Genomic DNA, 17,667 nt, shown 5'->3' with positions numbered 1-17,667 from the left:
TTCCTCATCCGTTAAAAATAGTTTTAAAATAAGTAATTCCGAAAATGGACAAACCGCCGCCAAGGAAACCTCCATTCCTATTGGTACGCTCGCGACCAATGAGAAATCGCGAACGGCTAACCGAAAAATCCAGCGGTTTCCTGCTTCAGCGGAATGCTAACCTCCCTATTGGCCGTCACCGACAGGCAAGCCTCGACTGTGTTAGTCAGTCGACGGAAGTTTCTCGAACGAAATCGAACTGTCGTACCGCACGAGCAATCTTCCATGGACAGCAGCAGCGCAGCCAGCAAGCCGCAGCTCTCTAGTGTTTAGTGTGCGAGTTCTCGGAACGCACGAGCAGTGACTCTTCTTCGATCGGAGGTCTCCATAGCGGGACTGCGATACACACGAGATATAGCGTGATTTTTGCTGAGCATCTTTTGGACAGATACGCTTTTAATCTCATTACAGAATAGGTGAGAGCAGTTTTTCTTTCTGGTTAGGGGGTTAGTCGCTCGAGGATATCGTCGTGACGTAAATTGTGAAAGAAGACTCGATCGATGCTCACTGGCGGAAAGAGAGGGACGTAACGTTACAAGCGAAACTCGACGTTCCTCGTGTGCGCGAAATCGAGTCTAGTCATCGAGCTCTGATTATCGTCAGTCGACGCGCTTGTTCTCGTCGCGCAGCTCTATTTTTCGTCGATTCCGATAAAGTCGCTGTCGTCAGGTGAGGACATCGGATAATTAATAAGTAGCCAATAGAACTATCGAGTCGTCGCTGTGCAGAGCCGTGTCTATAGCGTGGCGACAGAGAGCATCGGCAGCAGCAATGGAGGCGATTTCAGGGCCGCCGCGGCAATAGACACGAGGCGAAAAATTGCGAGAGAAAGAGAGAGAGAGCTCTGGAGAACAGTCTAGAAGAGGCTTAAGTCGTACCCTCTCTCTGTCTGTCTCTCTCTCTCTCTCTCTCTCTCTCTCTTTTGCGGCCAGAGCGCTCGCGATGGCATACATAGGCCGTGTGTTATATACTTACTCGCGCTTCGTTCTCTCTCGCGATAAAATAAAAGCCGCACAAAGGAGAGCTGCTCGCAGCTCTCGAAGCTTCGTGTAGGCACTACTACCTACCTCTGCTGCATGTATAATAGACGCCGTCTTTGCGACGTTTTAATTATCACCGCGTTATATAGCTAGAGCTATGCCTAATATATGCGTTAGAGCGTGATCGAGAGACTCTTGGCCACTGCTGCGTTTTTTCCTCTCGAATGGCTGGCCTCGCAGCCGCCTAATACATCGAGCGTGCACGCGCTCGTCGTTCGGCTCCGAGAGACACGTATATAACGCGTGTGCATTTGGCGATGACGACGATTTAGGATCCATAGTGCTTCCGCGAGGAAATTGGGGGACTTTCCCTTATCTACTTACCACGCTGCGGTGGAATTCTTTTATCTCTCCAGTGGTCGTCGTGTGCGTTGTCAGCTGTAATATTTCGAAGTAGACGAGAAGCTTCTTGATTGCTCATGCTTTTCTTCCTTTTTTCAGGCGAATTTTTCTTCTTGGATTAGCCTTCTGACTGATATAGCATCTCTCGCTGTCGATAACTCGATAGAGTAGACTGGATAACTCAGGCACCATGGTTAAAGAGACAACGTTCTACGACCTACTGGGTGTCAAGCCCGGATGTTCACAGGAAGACTTGAAGAAGGCGTATAGAAAGCTTGCTCTTAAATACCACCCTGACAAAAATCCCAATGAAGGAGAAAGGGTTAGTATGAATTTATAAAGAAAATTAGCATTTTGGAATATTTGATTGAGGACAACCATTGTGTTGTTCATTAATAAACATTCAAGTACTTTGCATGATACGTTTAAAATGATTAGCATAACTGCCTATTGTAGAATTTTAACAATTCTTTCTTTTTCAACTTGCATAGTTTAAGCAAATTTCACAAGCCTACGAAGTCCTTTCAAACCCGGAGAAGAAGAAGATCTACGATCAGGGAGGTGAACAGGCTCTGAAGGAGGGCGGCATGGGTGGCGGTGGCTTCTCCTCGCCGATGGATATGTTTGAGATGATCTTCGGCATGCGCGGAAACGATAGCCGTCGCCGGCGGAAGGGACAGGACGTTATCCACCAGCTGTCTGTATCTCTGGAAGAGCTGTACAAGGGCGCGGTGCGCAAGCTCGCCCTGCAAAAGAACGTGATCTGTGATAAGTGCGAGGGCATCGGTGGCAAGAAGGACGCCGTGGAGAAGTGCTCGACCTGTCAGGGAACCGGCTACCAAGTACAGGTCCAGCAACTCGCTCCCGGTATGATTCAGCAGTTCCGCTCACAGTGCGGTGACTGCCGCGGTCAAGGTGAGCGTATCAAACCTAAGGACCGCTGTAAGCAGTGCAGCGGCAAGAAGACTATCAGAGACAGAAAGATCCTGGAAGTCTTTGTTGACAAGGGTATGGTCGACGGACAGAAAATCGTTTTCACGGACGAGGGAGACCAGGAACCTGACAGAGAACCCGGTGACATTGTCATCTTGTTGGATGAGAAGCAACACGACGTTTTCAGGTGAGTCTCTTTGGATAGTTAGTCTATTGATATCAGATTTTGATTACATAAATAATCAATAAGTACACAGACTACTTTGCTATAAGGTGAAGCTAAAAATAAGAATCTTGGTAGCATGTGACCTAATATTTTGCAACTAGATAACGGTCAAGGCGAAAATTATGCGCAGTGCATTTATATTTTCAAATCTTGAACGTGATTTCTCATACTCATGATTTCTTGCGCAACATTCCAGTTACATCGCATCACGAATTTTCGCGATAATCTCACTAAAAATCGGAATTTCACTGTTTATTTCTCTCAACAACAGCTTGAATCATCTTTATTCAATTTGCTCTGATTAATTTTATCTAGTCTTGAACGTTAGCCAAATTGAACTCAAAGTAGAATTTTTAGAAATGACGAATTCGTAAGTCCAGTTCGTCTTGAATCAACAATGACGCATTCGATTTTTCCAGACGCTCGGATAACGATCTCATAATGCGCATGAACCTGGAGCTTGTCGAAGCTCTGTGCGGCTTCCAAAAGGTAATCCAGACGCTGGACCAGCGAGACCTCGTGGTGACATCCCTCCCTGGTCAGGTGGTCAAACATGGCGACCTCAAGTGCATCCCAGGCGAGGGTATGCCCGTTTGGAAGGATCCGTTCAACAAAGGCAGACTCATCATTCAGTTTGTCGTTAACTTCCCGGCATCCATCGATCCGACCATTATCCCGACGCTGGAGCAGTGCCTGCCACCGCGAGAGGAAGTGATGATACCCGATGGTGCAGAGGAATGCAACCTGGTCGATCTCGATCCAGAGCAAGAGAGCAGGCGGAGAGATACGCGCCAAGCTTACGAGGAGGATGAAGGCGGTCCATCCCGCGTCCAATGCGCCACGAACTAACGGCCCTACCAGGAGTTTAGCCCCACTATCTTCCACCCCTCCAACGACGTTGCAGCTACAGCCGCGCCACTACATAAGAATCATAAGATGCCGCTGACAACCGAATCAGTCGAGCTGCTATTGTCGATTGGGGCCCGGGTAGAAATTTCATTGCGACGATGTATATCACTTTTTGGAGGATTGCGTGTACCCGACTGTCACGCGCGAAATTACCTTCTCATTTTCGCTCTCAAATTACTTTTTAGGAATGTAATGATGAAGTAGTTCTTAATGAGACTTTTTTCTATTTCTTGGTGGTCAAGACGATGCTCCGTTCATTCCGTTGCGCGAATGTAGGCTATGACTCTTCGATTTTTACATTGAAGTGAGAAATTTTTAATACTTGGTATTCTTCAGAAGATCAAAATGCGATTTTCGTCTTTGAGAAACAGATATATGGAAATTTCTTTGTAAGCATGCATTGTCAAAGAACTTACTTTGCTGTCCCTACATCGTGCATTAATAAATACATGCATATAGTGAGAAATATATTTTTTCTGTAACATCTATTAAAATGAATATGGTAATTTCGAGTATACCAAGGATTCATAATATTGCCTAACTTATATTTCCAAAAACTGTGACCAGAAGAGCCAAACTTGGATAATCATTGTTATTCGCGGCATGCTTTAGAAAATAATTTAGTTGCAATGCATAATATGGTACACAAAGCAGTATACAAGGCATAATAAAGATGAATAACAATTGTACAATAGTTGATCAGGTTTGGAACTTGCGGAAATTTCATGAGTTGGTTAAAAAGTAAGGCAGTATTAGAAATGGTCTTGTTTCAGTGTTCCAAATCCAATAAGAGCGTTATACGACTTTTCAGACACGAAATTTCTACTCGGGAGGAAATAAAAGCAAATGGCCATTTTTCATCTCGTATACACCTAGACAAAGACAAACACTTACACATAATCATCTTCGATTTTTCTCATTCAACAAACAAACAAACAAACGCTTCAGCTGATATCGACGATGTTATGGACTAGTTTATTTATATCTTCCCCGACGAGGTTACTTTCTACTCACCTTTTTTATGATCAAATCTTTGAAAGCGCAAAGCCTTGTATTTTTAAATAAACTTTTGGAGAAGAAACAAACATCATGTTGGAACATATTGCCGCGTCGAAGATCGGTATGAAAGTAAATCTGGTCTTGTTAATAAATTTTGCAAGAAAAAGTTAAGAATTAGTCTTGTAAACGCGAATCGGTTTCTAGTATCTCAATTCTGTAAGTTAATTAAAAACTTAGGTAGGAATTAAAGGGGAATGGGATTGTATCCGCAAGGTTTTTAACTGTAACTCTTTGAGCATCTGTATATCTTGCAAGGACACTGTCATCTTCTATACAAAATAACTAAATCCAACAAATTACAGTCCAAAAGTTATATTCCTAGAAAAATGGCTGATAGTTAATGGATTGCCGAAAACTCTTACTTATTAAGAATTCGAGCTATTTTTCTGTCAAAGATAGCTTTCTTAGTTAATTATTATTATGTTGATTTTCAGACATCTTAATTTTCTCTCAAAGTGACATTTGACTATGCAAGTTCTTCATGTGCATCTAGTGGAAATTTAGAAACGTACAAGCATATTAATGACATTGCTAAACGTACTACATTTGCGCTAGATAAAAATCGAAGAAAAATCGGATGTTCTGTTGTAACAATATTGTGTTGTAACACTACATGTCTAATGTTAGGTAGTTTATATCATTAAAAGCTTACTTAAAATTAAAATAAAAAGAACTTTGTCGGTAAATTTCAGTCCTGTCAACAGCATGAATTTTTGTATAGAAAACCTTGATTTTGTATTTATTCAAACGATATGATTGTCGCTTTGTGAGCGCCTGAATAAATTGTTCCGAATTAGGTATCAGAAATCAATTCTATGGAATATAAATTCACAATGGAAAAAAAAGTAAATAAAAAATGTACACTTAATAACTTGGTTTATCTATTGCCTTTTTTCTTTTTCTTTTCAAGACATTTCACGCAAGACTTTTGTAATCTTAAGTTAAATAAAAAAAATTCATTAATACTCTATTCACGTGATTTGTACAACAAACTTTACATAGTAAGTTTCAAGCACTGAATATTTGTTGCATCCCCATTGTACCTGTTCAGTTGCCTGAGCAACTGCAGCTTTGATTGCCTGCTATGAGTGGTATGCAGTTCGTACAATGTGCACATGTTCAGAAGCACAGCTTCTTGAAGGCTCTTGATGGGATTTTGTACTGTCACCATGTTCTCCATCAAGTCAACTGCAGCCTCCAGTTTTCCTGTGTACAATAAACAAACAGCCATATTGTTTAACAACATAATGTTAGAATGATCCAGCTCCGATGCTGTTTTGAAGCACTTCAATGCTTCTTGAAAAGCATTTTGAGCTACTGCCATGAGACCTCTGTCAACCAATTCCTTTATGTGCTCGGCTTTTGGATTTTCCGTCTGAACAATCGAGAATTTCTTCTCAGCTGCAGGAACATCTCCCAGAGAAAGGTATATCCTACCGATCGCCGAATTAAGGATTTCGGCTTGTCCTTTTTTCCACTCATTGGAGTTAAGAAGTTGCTCCAAGACCTCTGTAGCCAGGATGTAGTTTTTGGTGGAAAGAGCACAATTGACTACCGAAACTAACGTCCTCGACCTCCTTGCTTTCCAAAGCTGAAGTGAGTCTTCCCTTTCGTCTGAGTTAAATTTGGCTACACCTCCCTCTTCTGACAAGCCATTTTCTAAATTGTTGATAATTTTTTTAATAGTGGCGAGGATAGCATACAAATTATCTATAGCACGCTTTCCTTTCCCGTAATACATTGGGATTTCCGCAAGTAATAATCTAAATGCAAAAGATGCCATTGAACCAGGTCTCGTGCCATACAATTCGGGATAAAATATAAAATACATGTCTGGCTTATCCAAATTGTGGAAAGGCGTGGACTCTGTTTCTAATATTTCCGTTTGTCTTAATTTAGTTAACAAGGATAATCTAGTGAACCACAGCTGCAAGGAATGCGGTGTATGTTTACTGGGATGGTTAATTTTTCCATAGCCTTGGCCATATACTGCAAGAAGTCGTCCAGATAGGTTGACTGCTGCACGATAACAGCCTTCTTTAATCAAATTTCTGAGACCCCTTTCATCCTATGATGTGAAAATTCGATATATCATTAAATTTATTACAAAGAAAAATCATAAATTGGACTCAGTGAATGCAAATGAAAACAAAAGGATGTACTTTACCTGAGTTACATCTGATAGAGTTGAAACATTTCTATTCATAGTTTCTTCTTCGCCCAAAAAATATGTTACAGCCTCTTTTATAGGATCAGACATCTCCTCCGCTAAGGCAAGTCCTGGCATTGTTAAATTTTCCCTGTCATGCTGACTTCCTCCATGTGTGGAAGTAGTAGCAATTGATCGTAAAATCTTCCTAGTGTTTTCTGAGGGAATCCATGCATCACGGTGATAGTCATTCACAGTTGCATACTCGTTAGGCTCCTCGAATGACGAATCATTCTCAAAAATGTTGCCCGATGGGGTTCCAGGTGGCATATTGAACTTGGAGGTAGAACCGACGGTTGCAAAAATATCCGGTTTACTTGATGAAACAATTTCATCAAAAATCGTTGGCGTACTACTGTCAAAGTAGCTGCCAAGATTTGTTGAGGCAGATGCATTGTTCGATTCTTCTGAAGACTTTTGACTCATTTTTATCTTGAACTAATTATAATAGTACTTTCTTATGTTATTGATTTTTTAAAGTTTCGATTAATTCTCTCATCATATACTTACACTTTGTACTGTAGAGACTTGGGTTGTTGTCAAGTGTTTACACGTGAATAATTAACATTTTTCGTTTCACGAAGGTTTTAACTAACAAATGACAAATGATAGCACATAAACAGGTGCCATTAGCGAAACTGCAGAAGACTTTGACACATCAGCTGTCACAAGGCCATCGACCTAGCCTAACCATACGTCAGCACGAAATTGACGAGTTTTTACACAATCATGACTCACGAATCATGTATTCAAAAAATAAATTGTAAGACCCAAAAATAATCAAGAAATAATTATGCAGAAGATAAAACTACCTTTAAAATTTTAGAACTTTCTAAAATCAATAACGATCATTGATTTTTTCTATTGTCATTGCGACTGTCAGGTCAAGCATACTCCGTCAGGCATCGGTACCCGTATGTCACAAAGATAAAACATCATGGCGGAAAGCACATGGTCGGCGTCGCGTTTGTTTATCTAAACGGTCTACAGTGGAGATAATTGAATTTACTGTTAAAAATGCCAGCGCAAGTTAAAAATAATATATTGCTCTATGAAGGCTGTAACTATTTAAGGTACAGATTAATATTGTCTACTTTGTCGGGAAAACCTGTAAAAATAACAGATATCAGGACTGCAGATGACGATCCGGGTCTTAGAGGTTAGATCATTTAATTTAATAATAAAATGTATTTATCATTTGTTTGCATTGTTACTGAGTGTGACTTATACTTACAACATTTTAGAATGTGAAATCAGTTTCGTAAGATTATTGGACAAAATTACAAATGGTTCAAGAATTGAGTTGAACGAAACAGGAACAAGTTTGTATTACAGTCCTGGATTACTTTCTGGAGGAGAAATAGATCATGAATGCAGTTTACAGAGAGGTATTGGTTACTATCTCGAAGGTGTCATGGCTCTTGCACCTTTCTGCAAAACACCTGTTAGTATAAAACTCAGAGGAGTGACTAATAACACCCAAGGTAGAATCATTTTGCTTTTAAATATCTCTCATTATGCTAAGAAATCAGCAAATCACAATTATATTTTTAATTTACAGATCCTAGTGTAGACAGGATAAAGACGGCTGGAATACCAATTTTAAGGAAGTTTTTAGCTGGAGATAATGAAGTTACTTTTGCAATCAATAAAAGAGGTGTAGCACCTCTAGGTGGCGGAGAGGTTTATTTCAAGTGTCCTGCCAGTAAATTTCTGAAATCCATTCAGGTTAGATTTAATTTCTGTTGAATTTTCTATTTAGTAAATCATAAAACTTAATCTACTTGTAACGTAATATTTTACTTAGTTGCAAGATAGTGGTATGGTCAAGAGAATTAGAGGAACCTCATGCAGTTTAAGAGTTTCTCCTGCTATCTCTAATCGCCTTGTAGAGTCAGCTAAGGGTGTATTGTTGAACTTTTTGCCAGATATTTATATTCACACAGATGCAAGTAGAGGAGCAACTAGTGGGAAATCTCCAGGTGTGTGTTGATTAATTTAAGTGCTGTCAGAATTTCATCTATTTTATTATTAATTACTTTAATTGTATATTAAACAGGGTTTGGTATTAGTCTGACAGCAGAAACCACAAATGAAATATTTCTCAGTGGTGAAGCGTATTCCCCGTTAATGACTGCAGGATCTTTACCCTGTGTCCCGGAGGACTTGGGTAAAGAAGCAGCACTCAAACTTTTGGATGAAATTTTCAGGTATTTTTTAATTTAGCTACAAACATATAACTATGTTAGAAGATAAATTAATGAATCGATTATTTTTTAGAAACGGATGCGTAGATTCAGCGTTTCAAAGTATGACTGCCCTTTTCATGGCTCTAGGCAAAAAAGATGTTTCAAAAGTAGTTGTAGGCCCACTGACGCCAGCAACGTAAGTATCTTAAAATATAACTGAAAAGTATTTTTAGAGTATGGTTGTTAATAACGATTCTTTTCTTACAGAATTCAATTCTTGAGGGATCTACGAGATTTCTTTGGCATCACCTTCAAGCTAGAAAATGTCAAAGACGAAGATGAAACTAATGCTGAACAGAACCAGGTTTTACTGACATGTGTAGGCATTGGATATTCTAACTTGAGCAGACGTGTTTTATAAATTTGTCCTTTTACTTACATAAAAGGTCTGTACATATTTATTTTATCGTTTTAATAGATAATATCAAACGTTTATATATACTGTTTTTTATGAAGCTGATCTTATGAATAATCAAGTACAAACAATCCCATTAAAAATTTTGTAAATATTTTATTTGAAAACAATATATGCATTTTTACATAATTATAAGGATTGTTGCATTAAAAAACTAGTAATTCCTGAAGATATAACGGTTTCGTAGGCCATTTCGAAAAAACAGCGGATTTTTCCCTCCACAAATTCTGATAAGATGATGAATACTGTTTGCAATGATAGTAAGTTATCTTTTTCGGGTGTTGTGGAATTAATTTACCTTTTAAAAACTTATCATAAATTGTTAAAAAAGTTTTGAAGATTTCTTTTCTGCTAATTAAAAGGTTGAAAGATTTATTCTTTTTTTTCGTTGCCCCTTGCCTCAAGCCATCCACTGCGATTTCAATAGGTCTGCACACAATAGTTAATTTAGTGTTATTATATGTATAGATGCATTGTTATAACTAAGTTTTACCATACTTACTTTTCTGGCACTAAACACCAGACAATGCTAGAAGGACATGGTCTCGTTCTTGATTCATTTTTTCGATGTTCAAAAGATATCTGGGATTGAACGATCTCGGGAGCTCCGATATTGGGATCAAATCTTTGGAAAATTCCCCTTTGCATAGATTCCAAAGAATATGGACAACCTCCACCGATTACGATGCTTTCAAATTTAATTGTTGGTATCATCAAAGATAAGAGAGCTCCTTGGACTCCCATAACGTTCCATCTTACGAGATAAAAGTGAAATTGAGTAAAGTGACAAGAAGATGTAGAGAAAATTATGGCTCCAAAACTCTATTACTCACTTAGCAAGTTTATCAGAACAGGAGAGACTCAGAGTTCGATCCCCTCGGCCTGGTTTTGTTCTTAAAGGTCCAACGGTGTGATAATTAATACCTTTTTCATGAGGATCTTGTCTTTCGTCGCTGTCCACGCATTTGGCTCCGGTTCGATAAATATCTACAATTGCTTGACCGAATTGTGAGGCAAGTGACTCATCTTCTGTTCTGGCTTTTTTAGGTGGGCAAACTAAATCCTCTGTTTCTCCCGTTAATTTCGGAATTATCGAGCAGTCGCCGCAAGGTGTCTGACTCGAGAAAAAATGAAACGACACGTCCCTCAATTTAATACCATTATCTTCCAAATAAAAAATATCACTCTTTTGATTGCTAATTGCTAATTCAATTTGATGATACAAGTAACGTAAAAATGCTCGTCGAGCTAATATCTCGGCGTGCGAATCACTTAATTTATTACCACGTTCATTACACTTTGTACTTCTTAATTCTACCCCACTAAGGCACTTTGTCCCAGTACATAAGCTTAATACACATAGTTCCTTGGAAGAATTTTGCAAAACTATACCAGATAGAACTGTCCATTCACAGTTAGATGGTTTGCCTGTCTTTTTCAAAGAAGCATATTTATCCAAGCAAAGTTTTGCAATTTCATCCTCTAGATTGTGCATTAGTTAAACTATTTAGATGACTAAATTACTTAATATTATAATCGTTAAATTAAAAAAAAGGTGAATTAAATTTTTAATTAACGTTATCAGGATTCCAGGAATATTTCTGCTGTGGCAAACTTAACAACAATGTCATTTGATCCTTGCTAATTTCAAAATCAAGTTTTATGTTGTCTTTTATGTGATCACTTTTTATAGCTTTTGGAATGATTCCTATAATAATAAGAAATTAAGAGTGTTATTTAATTCCCTGAATTCAAAGTAAAATTAAGGTAAAAGAAAAGTACCTAATCCTCTTTGCAATGCCCACTTGAGTAAGACTCTAGCAGGTGAAACATTCAATTCAGAAGCAATTTTCTTCACAACTGGATCTTCCAATAGATTAGTGGTATCACTAGTTCCTAGAGAAGAATATGCTTGAACATGAATTCCCTGTTTTGTACAGAACTCAATTAGTTCATCTTGCCTAAAATGGGGATGACATTCGACCTGAGAAAAAGTCGCTTTATCAATTTAATATATTGCAATATATTATCATCAACAAATATAAGATGAAAAGCATACCTGGTTAACATCTGGTTTAACACCACTGCAATGTTCCAACAAGTGTTCCAAGTGACCAACAGTATAATTGGAAACTCCAATTGATCTCAGTAATCCCTTTTGTTGAAGCTCAACCAAAGTTGCCCAGGTGGTAACTCTAAGTTTGGGATTATCAGGCGAGTTCTCTAGTATCCTGGAAGCTCCTGGCCAATGTATGAGGTAAAGATCCAAGTAAGAAGTATCGAGGGCCTTGAGAGAATCTTCTACAGATTTTCGAATTTTGTCTGGATCACCATTGTCACTTGGGGCTAAATAATTTCATTATAGTCATTTTTATGCAAAAAGATACATATTTCGAAATTTCGAATTGAAAAATTTATGGACATACAAAGTTTACTAGTTATAAAAATATCTTCTCTCTTGAGATTGTACTTTGGTAGCAGCTCCTTCAAAGCCAACCCAATGTCTTCTTCATTTCTGTATACGACGGCAGTATCTGCGCGTGAAACATGATCAATTATTTAATTCGAAAATTTTTTATAACCATAATAATTCAAATTGCCATACTAACCTATCGATCTAAAACCAACAGCAAAACTTTCGTCGATGACTCTTTTAATAACTTCACGGCCTCTCACTTTATAGGTCCCAACTACGAATAAAACAATATTCAATAATTCTTAAAAGTGGCTACAAATAATACTTTTTCTTATAAAAAATAGTGCGTTATTTTCTCTAATGATATCGGGTTGAGTACAGTAGTATTTTAAGGTTAACTTACTTCCTACAAGCGGCATATCATATCCACTCAATAGATGAACGCAATTCTTTGCTACCGACATTATAGGAACGTAAAATATTAATTTACCAGGCACGTTCACAGCTTTCCAGAGATTTTATAAACAATCTTAATTATAACGCAGTTCCCACCTGTTTGCCTGTTTCTGTTTTTTCCGCAATACTGTGTCAGCCGATACTATACGCTATATATATAAGTATATCTATATAGCTATACGATGTATACTTATACACTGAACGCACAGCCGGCACGGCTCACTTAATTCCGCTTAAAACTTTCCGTGTATAGTACTTTATAAGTATTTCGAACGCAGTAGAGATGTGCATATTTTTTTACATAAAATTAGGAATTGAGGTATAAATAAATTGATTAATTTGAAACTATACATATTCATTCCGAAATACTAAAAAAAATGATTGAGTTAGGAAAGTTCAAATGATTAAAGTAAAAAAGGAGTATTTTTAAGAACAATTTTTTATTTCTTCAGAAAATATGAAATTTTCAATCTCTTGCACTTTCTTTAAAAACAAGTTGACGATTCGTGGAATTTACAGCGTAATAAAGTTATCCAAACATTTTGGAATTTATAGGAAGCGGATCATACGCACTTTTTGTTTGTAAATTTGGACAAGCGTACGACTTCTTTTTCATTTATCAAATAATCATGCGGATGAATATGCATACCTCTTCGTATTATAATGTATATAAAAGAATAATGTAAGTCGAAATTCAGTCGGGCGTACGGTTTTGCCCAAATCACTACTGTTTTTTAAATTTGAATCACAATAAGCGTTGCCGAGGAAGAATGGATAGAAGACTTCGGTACAGTGTGCAAGCGGTCCTCGTACTAGTGAGTATATAACACTGTTAATTATTATATCCAAGCTGGTGATCGATACCTATATAATACTGATTTGTTGATTGAGCAGACTGGTATACGACAAAAAAAAGTTACGAGACGCAAGTCGAAAAATCGTAGTCGTAATCATATTCAACCTTCGGATATTTCAGCTGCAATAGTACCTCTTGAGCTTATCGAGGAATCTCCTAATAATCGCTTTCGTCACCTTGATCACTTTCTTCTGACCAAACTCGCGGATTGCGATCTCCGTTAAAAAAGTCAGTCCCGCTCCGAGCAAGCCATAGACGAGAAAGTAAAACGCGAACTTGACCTGACCTAGTGTTATTCCAGTGATCCCTTCATCAGGTTTCAGTTCATACCCCGACCTGGCCACCCTGATCTTTACCTTCTGCAAATACCTTAGTATTCCACTCTGAAACAGCCTGCTGTACATCTTCCGATACACTCTTATCAAGCAAAAGTTGTCTTTGAAAACGTGCACAAAGTATTTGGGCAGGTCTTCGTCTTCGACGAGCTGCATGTACTCTTTGCCCATGACCATGATCGCGCCAGCCCAGCAGTCGGACACACAAGCCGCCTTCCTGTCGCTTTTCATCCTGTCCAGGCAGAACTTGACGCTCTCGATCCTGCTGGTGTAGTACTGGAAGTCCGTGTCGTAGAGGTACTGCTCGAAGCGATGCTCCGCGAAGACTCTATACCTATACCTGATCAGGTCGTAGGGACACTGTATGGTCTCCTTGAGCATAGGAGCCGTGAGCAGCGATAGGAGCTTGCTCTGGAAGTATAGGTTCAGCACGATGAAGGAGTAGACGAGGACGTAGAAGCTCACCCGGTCCAGCGGTCTCTTCGGCTCGTAGAACATGGACACCCCCAAGATGCCCCTCAGCAAGTTCAGCGCGACCTGAGCGTAGCTAACCTTGAGCTGGTGCTGAAAGACTGCGATCAGTATTGCAATCGTCGACGCCAGTAACAACCAGATCTCAACGGAGAAGAGCGAGGAGAAGCCCTTCTCCTCGCCAAGGACGTCCTTCCAAGCAAGGTAGCAAATACCGCTCTCCAGGTAGGTGTATACCTGGTTCCTCCAGAAGTCTCTCTCGTAGTCCAGGTTGAGCTGCATGTCGAAATCGCCCTGGAGCAGACGCTTGAGCAGACCTGCAGGGTGACCGGCTTTATCGATGGTGCCTCGTTGCGACGAGGGAAAGTAGGACTTGCGCATCGTCGCGTTCAGGCTGTACCAGATGGTGTCGACGATCGTGCCCGATACCTGGATACCGTATTCGTGTAGCTCGTATGGCAGGTCTTTCACGGGGGCGATCAGCTCCATGATTTTTATGGGGTAGCCTCCGAGTGCGGTTGTCTTGTCGAAGAAGACTGGCGGCTCGCAGAAAGATACCGGACCTGTGTTTGAAACGCGAATGCGGAATATTAATTAGTTTGGGAGTTTTCGTCATTCGTTTACCTAGAAATCGATCGTAGGCTCGTTTGAAGATCGTCAGGGGATGTCCTTTCTTCTGCAGAACTCTCTGGTGACTGATCCAACCTTCCGGTATTCTTTCCGAGAAAGGATTGAAGATGAAGAAGTAGATTTCCCCGTCGACATCGCGGCACATAAATACAGCGTTCTGGATCTCGAATTCCCAAAGAACCTTGAAATACGCGTAGGCGTTCGTGCAGGAATCACGACGCCAAGTTTGGTCGATTACGTAGCGTCCGTACAGATTCCACAAGACCGAATATTTTATGCTGGACATAACGCTTTTGACAGATGCCACACTGATATTGCTCATGAAAACATTGTTCGCGGGTAGCAGTAGGTGCTCAAAATCGGATTCTTTCATCTTGTACGCTTTTTCTTCCGGTAGGATCTTCAGACTCTTGATTTGTTCTAATCCGATTAGTCGTACAGTCGTGTGTTGTGATTTTAACGGAAAGTCGTCGAACAGCGTGTCGTTGAAATTTCCTATCATTACGACCGAGCTGTCGAATTGGAAGAAACATTCGGTAAATTCGTCCGTCTGCAAAAGGAATCGAGAATTTGGTACTTGCACAATTTGTATAATCGAAAGAATATTTTACCGATATCAGGTTCTCAGCGCGTTTGCTTGCGAATCTGGCATTATTGTAGTCCTCGCTTATCGACAAGTGGTATAGCAATATCGAGTACTTGATAAACGCACTGGTCGCTATTCTCGCGAAACACTTCATCCCGTAAACTCTCGAAAATTCACAAAAATTACCGAGTCATCCGCACTTTCCGCCCATCGCTGATGGCGCATAAACTATAAAAGTATGTCGAAAAATGTCCACGAGCGGTTTATTTCGATTTTCCATTGAAGTTCAAGTTTTATGATTAAAAACTATCCTGCAATCAGCTCTAGTTTTCTGCAGCTGCGGTCATTTGAAAACGCGTTAGCGTCGACTCAACTCGCGCTACATTTTCACTATACTCAATTTTTCGGATCAATGTAAACAAATGCGCGCAAAGTAGCTAATTGATCACAACTCGTTATCGATCATCACTGCATCTCTAAAAGCCGGCCTGTCACGTGCGACGCTTGAATAATCGAGCTAGATAACGTTGAAGCGAAAAATGCTTAAATTACGTTTAATAGGATGATGCTTTTCACGATAAACGCGTTACAAACGTTTCTGTATACTTTGTTTCAAGATCATTGCCGGCTGCAGCGATTACGCGGGAGCCGCTAAATCGTCCAAGTTCAGGCTGCCCGAACGATTCGCGGGTATCGATACGACGACCGAGTGAGTTACATATTGTTTAAATGTATACACGATTTTCCTCTCGATCTCGAACGCGGTCCAACGAGATTTCGGCTTTCAGCAAGAATATGAACGAGGTACTGATGAAGTACAATCCCGTGAATCTTGGCACTGGCGCGCCGGACTTTCTTCCACCGACGTTCGTCAGAAGTGCCATGTGGAACGTCAGCGTCAGCGATGATCCTGCGGTGAATCAGTATTCGAACCCTGATGTGAGTGCTGGAACGGAGTCAGAACTCGATGCGAATGATTGAGTATAATCTTCTTACTTTAATCCATAGGGTCATAAGAAGCTTCAGACAGCAGTCGCCAGGCTCTACTCGGACCTTATAAATCGCGATTTGGATCCCAACGAGAATGTCATCATTACCGTGGGTGCCTCCGAGGCTCTGTACGTGACGATCCAGGCTCATACTAATCCTGGCGACGAGTGGATCTTGATCGAGCCAGCTTTCACGGCGTATCGCAGTCTGGTGAAAATGGCAGGGGGTGTGCCCAAATTGGTGCAGTTGAGACCGGTGAATACTTTCGTTTATACTTATCCAACTGTTTTATGAGTCACGAGTGAACATTACGTCTCTTTGATGTATAATAGAAAAAGACTCGCGGGAAAATATCGTCGAGCGATTGGGTGTACGAGAGGAAGGAAATGGCCAGGGCTTTCAACAGAAAGACTAAGGGTATCTTGATAAACACTCCGCACAATCCGACTGGCAAAGTGTTTACCAAGGAGGAACTGCAGTTCATCGCGGACTTGGCTGTCAAGTGGAACACGCTCGTTGTGACCGACGAAGTCTACGAATGGTTGATTTACAAACCAAACAAGCACGTGAGGATAGGTACGTTTTATCGATGGTAATTTAAACAAACGTTTTCCTTTCAATTACATTGCCTTCGATCGATTGACTCGCAGCTGGCTTACCGGACATGTACGAGCGCACCATCACGATCAGCTCTGCCAGCAAGATGTTTTCCGTGACTGGATGGAGAGTCGGTTGGCTCTATGGGCCGTCCGAGTTGCTGAGCAATGTCAGAGTGGTGCATTTCAAATTGGTTTTCTCCGATCCGACTCCATCGCAGGTATGCGGATGTCCTTTCGGATTGAATTAAACGACGTAGAGAAATCGCATAATTTCTATAAATCAACACAGATAGCCGTGGCAGCGGCGATGAACAACTTCCGAAAGGACCTGGATCGTCCAAACTCCTACTTGTCGAGTTACTTGAAAGAGCTGCAGTCGAAACGCAACGACGTAGTTGACGTGCTCGAGGAGATAGGCATGTCACCGATCGTCCCGGAAGCAGGATTCTTCGTCATGGCCAACTGGACTGCTCTTTCCTGGCGCGCGAGACTCCAAGATGAACGCGGTGCCTTTCTCGATGTGAGATTCGCCAAGTGGCTGGCTAAAAACGTCGGTGTACTTGGCGCGCCCGTTTCGCCCTTTTACAACGATGTCAACGATAAAAACTCGGGAGAGAGCTATCTTCGATTTTGCTTTATTAAGGTGGGTTTCTTTTTTTTATATTTATAAGTTGAGAATCACGATTTTAAAATACATATACCCATTATGTTTTCGACAGAAAAACAAGACTCTCCAAGAAGCTGCAAAGCTATTGCTAGAATGGATCCAGTGGCAATGATATCGTATAATTTGTTGTTGAATTTTTGTTTGTGTTATACATTTTTGTTATGTTGATTTGGGCGTCGTTACTAGGTGATATGATGAGGAGAAGGCGATAAATAAAAATCTGGAACAACAATCTGAAAT

General features: G+C 40.2%; 6 protein-coding genes across 9 annotated transcripts; 3 read left to right on the top strand and 3 right to left on the bottom strand.

Moving 5' to 3' along the window:
• The first annotated feature begins 230 nt into the window (after positions 1 to 230).
• Positions 231 to 5,419, top strand: LOC100115836 (dnaJ homolog subfamily A member 1). 3 transcript variants are annotated; one of them, XM_031927238.2, is made up of 4 exons: positions 231 to 1,445; positions 1,521 to 1,743; positions 1,913 to 2,541; positions 3,000 to 5,419. In XM_031927238.2, exons 2-4 carry the CDS (start codon positions 1,612 to 1,614, stop codon positions 3,427 to 3,429), a joined length of 1,191 nt encoding a protein of 396 aa, XP_031783098.1. In that variant the 5' UTR covers positions 231 to 1,445; positions 1,521 to 1,611; the 3' UTR covers positions 3,430 to 5,419. The 3 variants fall into 3 exon arrangements, with proteins under 3 accessions (XP_031783098.1, XP_031783097.1, XP_031783099.1); XM_031927237.2 differs by having other exon boundaries at positions 232 to 455; XM_031927239.2 differs by having other exon boundaries at positions 488 to 708.
• LOC100121190 (trafficking protein particle complex subunit 12) lies at positions 5,035 to 7,614 on the bottom strand. Its single transcript, XM_001604731.6, has 3 exons — positions 7,268 to 7,614; positions 6,716 to 7,195; positions 5,035 to 6,616 (listed from the first exon to the last, which is right to left on the bottom strand). The coding sequence occupies exons 2-3, from the start codon at positions 7,181 to 7,183 to the stop codon at positions 5,543 to 5,545; spliced, it is 1,542 nt and encodes a 513-aa protein (XP_001604781.1). The 5' UTR covers positions 7,184 to 7,195; positions 7,268 to 7,614; the 3' UTR covers positions 5,035 to 5,542.
• Positions 7,615 to 7,682: 68 nt separating this feature from the next.
• Positions 7,683 to 9,457, top strand: LOC100121169 (probable RNA 3'-terminal phosphate cyclase-like protein). The gene is made up of 7 exons (XM_001604706.6): positions 7,683 to 7,916; positions 8,002 to 8,241; positions 8,319 to 8,485; positions 8,565 to 8,739; positions 8,817 to 8,967; positions 9,038 to 9,142; positions 9,214 to 9,457. Exons 1-7 carry the CDS (start codon positions 7,775 to 7,777, stop codon positions 9,365 to 9,367), a joined length of 1,134 nt encoding a protein of 377 aa, XP_001604756.1. The 5' UTR covers positions 7,683 to 7,774; the 3' UTR covers positions 9,368 to 9,457.
• Positions 9,458 to 9,495: 38 nt separating this feature from the next.
• On the bottom strand, positions 9,496 to 12,453 carry LOC100121124 (tRNA-specific adenosine deaminase 1). Of its 2 annotated transcripts, XM_008207107.4 has the most exons (8): positions 12,241 to 12,453; positions 12,031 to 12,111; positions 11,848 to 11,955; positions 11,481 to 11,767; positions 11,204 to 11,405; positions 10,255 to 11,129; positions 9,924 to 10,175; positions 9,503 to 9,850 (listed from the first exon to the last, which is right to left on the bottom strand). In XM_008207107.4, exons 1-6 carry the CDS (start codon positions 12,299 to 12,301, stop codon positions 10,990 to 10,992), a joined length of 879 nt encoding a protein of 292 aa, XP_008205329.1. In that variant the 5' UTR covers positions 12,302 to 12,453; the 3' UTR covers positions 9,503 to 9,850; positions 9,924 to 10,175; positions 10,255 to 10,989. The 2 variants fall into 2 exon arrangements, with proteins under 2 accessions (XP_008205328.1, XP_008205329.1); XM_008207106.2 differs by lacking the exon at positions 12,241 to 12,453 and having other exon boundaries at positions 9,496 to 9,850.
• A 360-nt stretch (positions 12,454 to 12,813) lies between these two features.
• Positions 12,814 to 17,666, top strand: LOC100679128 (kynurenine--oxoglutarate transaminase 3). Its single transcript, XM_003426031.5, has 8 exons — positions 12,814 to 13,108; positions 15,789 to 15,880; positions 15,960 to 16,110; positions 16,180 to 16,416; positions 16,494 to 16,737; positions 16,812 to 16,978; positions 17,050 to 17,403; positions 17,480 to 17,666. Exons 1-8 carry the CDS (start codon positions 13,064 to 13,066, stop codon positions 17,537 to 17,539), a joined length of 1,350 nt encoding a protein of 449 aa, XP_003426079.2. The 5' UTR covers positions 12,814 to 13,063; the 3' UTR covers positions 17,540 to 17,666.
• On the bottom strand, positions 13,107 to 15,790 carry LOC107980861. The gene is made up of 2 exons (XM_031927226.1): positions 14,580 to 15,790; positions 13,107 to 14,518 (listed from the first exon to the last, which is right to left on the bottom strand). Exons 1-2 carry the CDS (start codon positions 15,085 to 15,087, stop codon positions 13,266 to 13,268), a joined length of 1,761 nt encoding a protein of 586 aa, XP_031783086.1. The 5' UTR covers positions 15,088 to 15,790; the 3' UTR covers positions 13,107 to 13,265.
• Position 17,667: the final 1 nt, after the last annotated feature.

This window comes from Nasonia vitripennis, chromosome 3 (assembly GCF_009193385.2).
Source record: "Nasonia vitripennis strain AsymCx chromosome 3, Nvit_psr_1.1, whole genome shotgun sequence".
NCBI lineage: Eukaryota > Metazoa > Arthropoda > Insecta > Hymenoptera > Pteromalidae > Nasonia > Nasonia vitripennis.
Note: the sequence above shows the minus strand (reverse complement) of the source record. Positions and strands in the feature narration are given on the sequence as shown.

Excerpts from the sequence above, each read along its gene's own strand:
- LOC100679128 (XM_003426031.5), top strand. The coding sequence starts at position 13,064 with ATGGATAGAAGACTTCGGTACAGTGTGCAAGCGGTCCTCGTACTA. Across the intron at positions 16,979-17,049 it reads CCGATCCGACTCCATCGCAG|ATAGCCGTGGCAGCGGCGAT; the intron begins GTATGCGGATGT and ends AAATCAACACAG. Across the intron at positions 17,404-17,479 it reads TTCGATTTTGCTTTATTAAG|AAAAACAAGACTCTCCAAGA; the intron begins GTGGGTTTCTTT and ends TGTTTTCGACAG.
- LOC100121190 (XM_001604731.6), bottom strand. The coding sequence starts at position 7,183 with ATGAGTCAAAAGTCTTCAGAAGAATCGAACAATGCATCTGCCTCAACA. Across the intron at positions 6,617-6,715 it reads CTCTATCAGATGTAACTCAG|GATGAAAGGGGTCTCAGAAA; the intron begins GTAAAGTACATC and ends TTCACATCATAG.
- LOC100115836 (XM_031927238.2), top strand. The coding sequence starts at position 1,612 with ATGGTTAAAGAGACAACGTTCTACGACCTACTGGGTGTCAAGCCCGGA. Across the intron at positions 1,744-1,912 it reads ATCCCAATGAAGGAGAAAGG|TTTAAGCAAATTTCACAAGC; the intron begins GTTAGTATGAAT and ends CAACTTGCATAG. Across the intron at positions 2,542-2,999 it reads AAGCAACACGACGTTTTCAG|ACGCTCGGATAACGATCTCA; the intron begins GTGAGTCTCTTT and ends CGATTTTTCCAG.
- LOC100121124 (XM_008207106.2), bottom strand. The coding sequence starts at position 10,916 with ATGCACAATCTAGAGGATGAAATTGCAAAACTTTGCTTGGATAAATAT. Across the intron at positions 10,176-10,254 it reads TGTTCTGATAAACTTGCTAA|ATGGAACGTTATGGGAGTCC; the intron begins GTGAGTAATAGA and ends TTATCTCGTAAG. Across the intron at positions 9,851-9,923 it reads TGGTGTTTAGTGCCAGAAAA|ACCTATTGAAATCGCAGTGG; the intron begins GTAAGTATGGTA and ends TATTGTGTGCAG.
- LOC100121169 (XM_001604706.6), top strand. The coding sequence starts at position 7,775 with ATGCCAGCGCAAGTTAAAAATAATATATTGCTCTATGAAGGCTGTAAC. Across the intron at positions 7,917-8,001 it reads TGACGATCCGGGTCTTAGAG|AATGTGAAATCAGTTTCGTA; the intron begins GTTAGATCATTT and ends ACAACATTTTAG. Across the intron at positions 8,740-8,816 it reads AACTAGTGGGAAATCTCCAG|GGTTTGGTATTAGTCTGACA; the intron begins GTGTGTGTTGAT and ends TATATTAAACAG.
- LOC107980861 (XM_031927226.1), bottom strand. The coding sequence starts at position 15,087 with ATGATAGGAAATTTCAACGACACGCTGTTCGACGACTTTCCGTTAAAA. Across the intron at positions 14,519-14,579 it reads AGCCTACGATCGATTTCTAG|GTCCGGTATCTTTCTGCGAG; the intron begins GTAAACGAATGA and ends TTTCAAACACAG.